Source organism: Hyperolius riggenbachi, chromosome 2, assembly GCF_040937935.1.
Source record: "Hyperolius riggenbachi isolate aHypRig1 chromosome 2, aHypRig1.pri, whole genome shotgun sequence".
Lineage (NCBI taxonomy): Eukaryota > Metazoa > Chordata > Amphibia > Anura > Hyperoliidae > Hyperolius > Hyperolius riggenbachi.
The window spans coordinates 430,947,598-430,956,002 of NC_090647.1; the positions used below are offsets into that span (position 1 = coordinate 430,947,598).

Consider the following 8,405-nt stretch of genomic DNA (forward strand, 5'->3'; position numbering starts at 1 on the left):
CCCGACCTGGTTTGTCCATTTTGTCCATCTCGGGGGGATGCTAGGTATATGCAGTGAGCTGGGTTCACTCAACACAACAGGTAGTTAGATGCAGTGAGCTGGGTTCACTGAAAAGTAAAGGTAGTTAGACGCAGTAAGCTGGGTTCACTGAACACAACAGGTAGTTAGATGCAGTGAGCTGGGTTCACTGAACACAACAGGTAGTTAGATGCAGTGATGTGGGTTCACTGAACAGTAAAGGTAGTTATATGCAGTGAGGTGGGTTCACTCAACACAACAGGTAGTTATATGCAGTGAGGTGGGTTCACAGAACACAACAGGTAGTTAGTTATATGCAGTGAGGTGGGTGCACTGAACAGTAAAGGTAGTTAGATGCAGTGAGCTGTGTTCACTGAACAGTAAAGGTAGAGAGATGCAGTGAGATGGGTTCACTGAACAGTAAAGGTAGAGAGATGCAGTGAGCTGGGCTCACTCAACACAACAGGTAGTTATATGCAGTGAGGTGGGTTCACTGAACAATAAAGGTAGTTATATGCAGTGAGGTGGGTTCACTGAACAATAAAGGTAGTTATATGCAGTGAGGTGGGTTCACTCAACACAACAGGTAGTTAGATGCAGTGAGCTGGGTTCACTGAACAAAAAAAGTTAGAGAGATGCAGTGAGCTGGGTTCACTCAACACAACAGGTAGTTAGATGCAGTGAGCAAGGTTAACTGAACAATAAAGGTAGAGAGATGCAGTGAGCTGGGTTCACTCAACACAACAGGTTGTTATATGCAGTGAGGTGGGTTCACAGAACACAACAGGTAGTTAGTTATATGCAGTGAGGTGGGTTCACTGAACAGTAAACGTAGTTAGATAAAGTGAGCTGGGTTCACTGAACACAACAGGTAGTTAGATGCAGTGAGGTGGGTTTACTGAACACAACAGGTAGTTAGATGCAGTGAGGTGGGTTCACTGAACAGTAAAGGTAGTTATATGCAGTGAGGTGGGTTCACTCAACACAACAGGTAGTTAGTTATATGCAGTGAGGTGGGTTCACTGAACAGTAAAGGTAGTTAGATGCAGTGAGGTGGGTTCACTGAACAATAAAGGTAGTTATATGCAGTGAGGTGGGTTCACTCAACACAACAGGTAGTTAGATGCAATGAGCTGGGTTCACTGAACAATAAAGGTAGAGAGATGCAGTGAGCTGGGTTCACTCAACACAACAGGTAGTTAGATGCAGTGATCTGGGTTCACTGAACAATAAAGGTAGAGAGATGCAGTGAGCTGGGTTTACTCAACACAACAGGTAGTTATATGCAGTGAGCTGGGTTCACTCAACACAACAGGTAGTTAGATGCAGTGAGCTGGGTTCACTTAACACAACAGGTAGTTAGATGCAGTGAGTTGGGCTCACTGAACACAACAGGTAGTTAGATGCAGTGAGCTGGGTTCACTCAACACAACAGGTAGTTATATGCAGTGAGCTGGGTTCACTGAACAATAAAGGTAGTTAGATGCAGTGAGCTGTGTTCACTGAACACAACAGGTAGTTAGATGCAGTGAACTGGGTTCACTCAACACAACAGGTAGGTACAGTATATGCAGTGAGCTGGGTTCACTCAACACAAAGCTAGGTATATGCAGTAATGAGGTGGGTTAAGTAAACACAACAGGTACTGGGTATATGCAGTACTGGGTAGTACAATGTGCAGCCCCCTGTCACACACACAGGTAGTCACTGAATGTGCTGGGCTGCTGGCAGTGGCACACACACTATGAATTAGCAAGGCTGTGCTTGCAACAAAAGTGTCAGTTTGACACACAGAAAAAAAAAAAGTACAGGATTAGCTCTGATAAGAGCTGTTGAGGGGTGCTATAAAAGCAATAATAATCAGCCAGGAGCAAGCTAAGCAGCCAAGAACCTAACTAATCTGTCCCTAGGAGAACAATCTGCAGCAGCTCGCCCTAGTCTGTCTAATAGCAGGCAGACGAGTGACTGTAATGGCCGCCGGAAACTGCCTTATATAAGGGGGGGTGGGGCTCCAGGGCTTAGTGTAGCCTGAATGGCTACAATGTGCCTGCTGACTGTGATGAAGAGGGTCAAAGTTGACCCTCATAGTGCATTATGGGGCGAATTGAACTTCCGCAAAAGTTCGCCTGGTGCAGGCGAATGCGAACCACCAAAGTTCGCCTGGAACCGTTCGCCGGCGAACCGTTCGCTACATCTCTAATCCAGAATGCTTGTTTATAGTAAAGATGAAATAAAGCTTTTATACAAAGAATACCGTATTTTTTTCAGAATATAAGACGCACTTTCTCCCCAAAAATGGGGAGAAAATTTCCCTATGTCTTATATTCCAAAGACAGGGAGTCCCTGACTTACAATTGCCCGCCGATATGAGCCGCTGACCCGCCGCAACGTTGGGGACTCCATGCCTTGTCCCCTGTGTGTTCCTCCGCTCCCCTGCAGAGCAGCTCACCTTCCTTGCGAATCCACTGCTGGGTGGTCCTCAGCCCCTGCTAGTCTCCTTGTCTCTCCCTGTGGAAAATGAATTAGCGGCAGAGCGTCTCACCTCCTCCGGCGATTCTAGTGATAATCAACAGACATCTTCTTTCCGCTGTTGCTCTCCTAATGAAGGCTTTTGTTGATGACCCAACCAACAGAAGCCTTTACTAGGGGAGCTACCTGGGAGAGGAGATGTCTGCTGATCATTGCTGGAGTCGCTGGATGAGGTGAGTGCTGAAATAGCCAGGAAGGTGAGCCGCTCTGCAGCTAATTCATATTACACAGGGGAGCAGAGGAGACATGCGGGGGGGAGACATGGGGACCAGGAGGGAGACACAGGGGGACCAGAACTGGACACAGGAGCAACAGGTGGGGACACAGGGGAACCAGGAAGAAACACACGGGAACCAGGACTGGACACAGGGGGACCAGGAAAGGACACGGGCAACAGGAGGGGACACGGGGGACTAGGAATGGAAACAGGGGGACCAGGACTGGACACAGGGGGACCAGGAGGGGACACAGGAGGACCAGAACTGGACACAGGGGCTACAGGTGGGGACACAGGGGAACCAGGAAGAAACACATGGGAACCAGGACTGGACACAGGGGGACCAGGAAAGGACACGGGCAACGGGAGGGGACACGGGGGTAATGGGATAAACAGGGGAAAAGGAGGGGACATTAGGGGGAATGGGATACACAGGAGAACGGGAGGAGACTTTAGGGGGCAAAGGAGGACACACAAGAGGACACACTTGGAATAGAAAGGGACACATGGGGAGCAAAAGGAGGACACAGGGGGACAGAAGGGGCTACATGGTGAACAGAAGGGGACACAGTAGGACACTGATTGGGGGAAAATATCTACAAGATGCTCCTGGAACATGGATGCACCAGGTTTAGAATATACATTTTTTCCCCTGGTTTTGCCCTCTAATCATAGGTGCATCTTATATTTCGGAGCGTCTTATATTCCGAAAAATATGGTAGTCACCCATCCAAGGCTTATTAAAAAGAGACAATATTTAAATAAGTAAAAAGTATACCTTATAGCTTGAGGTAAGAAGTGCCAGCACTTATAAAAAGTCTGGGAATGATGCATCATCATGTGAAATAATGTCTTTGGACTTGATTTAACCAAGTATACAGAAGAAACCTCTGTGTTGGAATACATTGCTAAAATAAATAATAAACAAATGTTATTTAGATGCTAAAAAAATGTTAATGTATTCCAGCTTCAGGCGCAAATGTTTTCCTAGCAATGTAAATGATAACTAAAGTGAAAAAAAATATAGTCTTCTCAGAAAGGGGCAAAACTAGACTTAATAGGGCCCCCCTGTAAAAATGACAGCATGTGGCCCCCTTGGTCCCTGAACAGCATGAGGGACACTTATTTGGATGCCGGCGAATTGCAGCAGAGTGTTCTGCCATGAAGCAGTGTCTAGAACCAGGAATAAAATAAGATGCTCCCACTACAAGCTACTCTGCATGATGGGAGGAGGTGGCAGGGACGTTTCACTCTTCTTTTTTTGCTAATTGGCTGCACTTGCGGTTGGGGAGAGGGAGTAGGAGGGCCCCCCTTTGTGATGGCAGGTCAGTGGTCCCCTATAGTTGCTCTGGTGATTTAGTGGTTCTCTATAGTTGCCCTGGTGATCTAGTGGTCCCCTATAGTTGCCCTGGTGGTCAGAGAGTGGTCCCCCATAGCTTCCCTGGTGGTCAGTGGTCCCCCATAATTTCCCTGATGTTCAGTGGAATCCCTTCCATGCTGGTTAGTAATCTCCCACAGTTGCCCTGGTGGTCAGTGCCCCCCCCCCCCATAGCTACCCTGGTAATCAGTGGTTCCACATAGTTGCCCTGGTGGTGAGTGATCCCCCATAGAATCCCTGGTGGTCTATATTGGTCCCCAATAGTTTACCTGGTGGTCTTTTGACCCCCTATAATTTACCCTGTGGTATAGTGGTTCCCCGTAGCTTTCCTGGAGGTCTAGTGATCCCGTATAGTGTCCCTGGTGGTCAGCGGTCCCTTATAGTTGCCCTGGTGATCTAGAGGTCCCTTATAGTTGCTCTGGTGGTCAGAGAGTGGTCCACCATAGCTTCCCTGGTGGTCAGTGGTCCCCATAGCTTCCCTAGTGGTTGGTGGTCCCCCATAATTGCTCTGGTCGTCAGTGGATTCCCTAGATTTCCTGGTCTCCCAAAGATTCCCTGGTGGTCAGTAATCTCCCACAGTTGCCCTGGTGGTCAGTGGCACCCCATAGCTTCTCTGGTGATCAGTGGTTTCCTGTAGTTGTCCTGAAGGTGAGTGGTCCCCTATAGCTTCCCTAGTGGTTAGTGGTCTCCCATAGTTGCCCTGGTGGTTAGTGGATTCCCATAGATTCCCTGGTGGCCCATGGTCCACCATATCTCCACTGGTAGACAGGATCCCCATAGTTGACCTGAGCTTATTCTACTAAAAGATCAACATCTAATCCTTGACATATTTTTTAACTAATGCTAATAAACATGATTTATTCATTCATGGGACGTTTTACTCTTCTTTTTTTGCTAATTGGCTGCACTTGCGGTTGGGGAGAGGGAGTAGGAGGGCCCCCCTTTGTGATGGCAGGTCAATGGTCCCCTATAGTGTTCAAATGGGCATGCTTTTTGTATTATCTGGGGAAAATCTGTTATATAACTGACAGAAATAATACAAAATAACATCTTTAAGAAACTTACCGTCATTATTTACCATTTGTACTTTTAAGAGCTTCAGTCCGACACAGGCATCAAGTAATCGCTCTGTGCCATCCACAGTAGTACACAAACGAGAAGCAATGGCAGCTGCTGATAAAGGCTCACCTATATCATGCAATACGTCAAATATTCCCAATTCACATGCTGTAAACATGGTCTGCAAAGGAAAACACAATTTATGTATGTTTATGTGTATGTTAATTACTGTACGAGTCCATGGTTTTCATGAACTAGCTAAACTATGGATTGCCTCTGACGTTTGGCGGTAGGCACTTTTCATTTTTGCTTTTGCAACAGAACAGTAATGATAAATTACATCTGTTAAAATGCTTGCATATTATTATTATTGCTTGAAGAGAACCTAAACTGAAAATATATAAATAAACATACTCAGGTCATACTTACCTCCCATGTAGTCTGCTCATCAATCTCTTTCTTCTCTCCTACGTCCTGTTTGTTCACTGTGATCGATGGAATTCTCTATCCTCCATTTTGAAAATGGCCATTACCCCATAACAGCTTCCTGGACAGCACACTGTTAAACTGTTATATCGCCCACCTGAGCCATAGGGAAACATGGACATTACCTTGCACATTCAGTTGTAACTGACAGCAGCTGATAAATAACTGACAGCAACTGGTATGTTTCAGTTCTGACAAAATCTTGTCAGAACTGGAAGGGATCACTGTAAGAAGAAAATGGTGAGCTTGTGAGAGGAACTGATGGTGAGCTAAGTATGTAACATTCATTTGTAGCTACATCATGTGTTTATTTTAAAGTGGACCCAAACCAAACATTTTTTTAGTTAAAAATATTTAGTTGCACCACTCTGACACATACAAAGATAAATAAACACGCCTTCAAACCTATGATCATTTCAGTGCATGCTTTTCACCCTTTTCTTTTTATAACTAGGGTTATACTGGGGGCAGCCATTAGCAATTCCTCCATTGCCGGACACCATCTACTCCACCAGTTTGCCGGAAAAATCCCGGCAATTTGAAAAGAAGGGAGGGGTTCCTCCAATAAATGTAAAATATTTTATATTTGTCATCATGCAGCTGAAAAAAGGCTGCTATTTATTATTATAATTTAGAAAATAGATTTTATTTCTGAAATCTTGTATTTTTAATTTGGGTCCACTTTAAATGATTTTACTCAGTTCAGGTTCCCTTTAATCATCCCTATCTCCGTCTGCTATGTTTGCATACTTTAACTCCTATCCTGCTAAAGTGCAGTCAGTCAAGATTCAGGAGCTGCTGATCAGTTCTATGAACAACAGTTAATGGGCTGTATCATTTTAAAAGGTAATGCTGGGTTTACACCATACAATTTTCTGTTAGATTTACCTGCCAGATAGATAAAGTTCAACAGGTTGGAAATATATCTATCTTACGATCTATCTGCCCAGCAATTAGACATTGTTCTACTCAGCAGGAGATAAACAGAAGACAATGCACCAGAGATAATGACCATTCTCTGCAGAAAATAATCTAAGCATGCATTCTAACAGAAAATCTAACAGAAAAATCTTCCAGAAGAATCTAACAGAAAATTGTATGGTGTAAACACAACATAAGACTTTATGTAAGAGAGGAGTGGCAAATGCTTCCGCTCCGGTAGATGCTAAAAGGGTGTTCAGGAAATTTGAGTGCTAGAAATAGCCGCTAGTAGAATATTGGTAAATTTATTTATATTCTACTATTTTGCAGTGAAAATCTGTAAATGATACCGATATGTTACTACAACTAAACCTAACCCTATTCTCACACAACCCCTCCCCCCCCCCCTTTACTGATGCCTAAACCTCCCCCTCACCATGTCTAACCCTATCCACCCCCCTGCCATTGTTTAAAGGTGGCCATGCACCATACAATGGAAATATCCAATTTTACACCAATTAAATAAACATGATCGGTTGTGCCCAAAAATCAAAAGCTATATTGTTTTCAATCGAGAAATCCGATCCAATTTCCATTTTTTTTCTATTTTTTGAGATTGCACATGTTGGAAAATTCAGACCAATTTTATCAAGGATTGTATGGTGTGTGATGGATTGTGAAATTGAATTCAACCAGAAAAAATTGTATGTAACTATTCAGTACATTTTTTTCTCTAGATTTTTCTGACCAACCAATTTTTTGGGAGGCTTTTGTCCCGAAATTGCGGCAATCTCAAAAATATGTATGTGGTACCTCGAAGACTCTGAAGCTCACGTACAATTGGAAAATTAGGTCAAAATCAGGCCCGTTTCTAGGTCCGTGTGGCCCGTGTGGCCGCCCTGAGCGCTGAAGGAGTGGGGGCGCTTTAATGGAGGGGGGAGTCAGCCGCGGAGAGGGCAGCCCGACCTCTCCCTCCCTTCCTCTCCGTGGGCTGCCCTCCGTGTGTAATAAACACTGGAGAGGCAGCTGCCTCCGTCTCCCTGCCTAGTAGTCTACCCGTGTCTCGGGCGTCTAGCACGCCGAGGACGGGTTTGTCAGCCGCACATAAGGTCGCCATGTCGCGTGCGCGCCCGCACAGACAGGACCTTTATGCAGGGAGGAGGCGCGTCAGCTGACCGGCCGGTCGGCTGACGTCAGAGGAGCCGCTCGCCGCTCCTCATTGGCTAAGAGGAGTAGGCGTGCCAGAGGGGTCTCCTCTGCTTCATAAGCCAAGCTGAATCACTCGCAACTTGTCTGCTGTTGCGAATACTTCGTGTTAGCGCTTAGACCTTTTGATAGCTTAAATATCTAACTTTATAGACTGTATATTATCTGTGTATGACTCTGGCTCGTTCTGACTCTTCCGCTCAGTGATTCTGTACTTCTGCCCATATGATCTTGCTGCCGACTCTGCCTGTTAAACCTTCTTGTCTTAGCTTCCGATTTTGTACTGTATCTGTCTGTCTGTTGCCGACCCGATTAGTCTGACCACTCTACTCTCACCAGAGGGCCCTGATTCTGGTGAGGGGCTCTGTACTGTTAGGACCCACCAGCTCCTCTGGTGAGGTATTGCTAACCTATCAGTATTACTGTTGCACCAAGCACTATACTTTGCTAGTAGCCATCACATCAGCTGTCTGGTATACTTGTATTATTGGTGATTCTGCAGATCACCATATAATCAGGTATATATCTGTATTATAGGTGATACTGCAGATCACCTAATAATCAGAACTGTTACTTGCTGACACATATCGT

The 8,405-nt window shown here is 45.3% G+C and overlaps 1 protein-coding gene across 3 annotated transcripts in view; it reads right to left on the reverse strand.

Annotated features, from left to right (window-relative positions):
* Window positions 1–8,405, reverse strand: part of LOC137544538 (acetylserotonin O-methyltransferase-like) — an 83,288-nt gene that overhangs the window by 56,194 nt on the left and 18,689 nt on the right. For all 3 annotated transcript variants that reach the window (XM_068265632.1, XM_068265633.1, XM_068265634.1), the window contains 2 exons: window positions 5,208–5,382; window positions 3,543–3,672 (listed from right to left, as the gene is read on the reverse strand). In XM_068265632.1, the coding sequence (XP_068121733.1) occupies window positions 3,543–3,672; window positions 5,208–5,382 (305 nt within the window). The remainder of the gene's footprint in view (window positions 1–3,542; window positions 3,673–5,207; window positions 5,383–8,405) is intronic.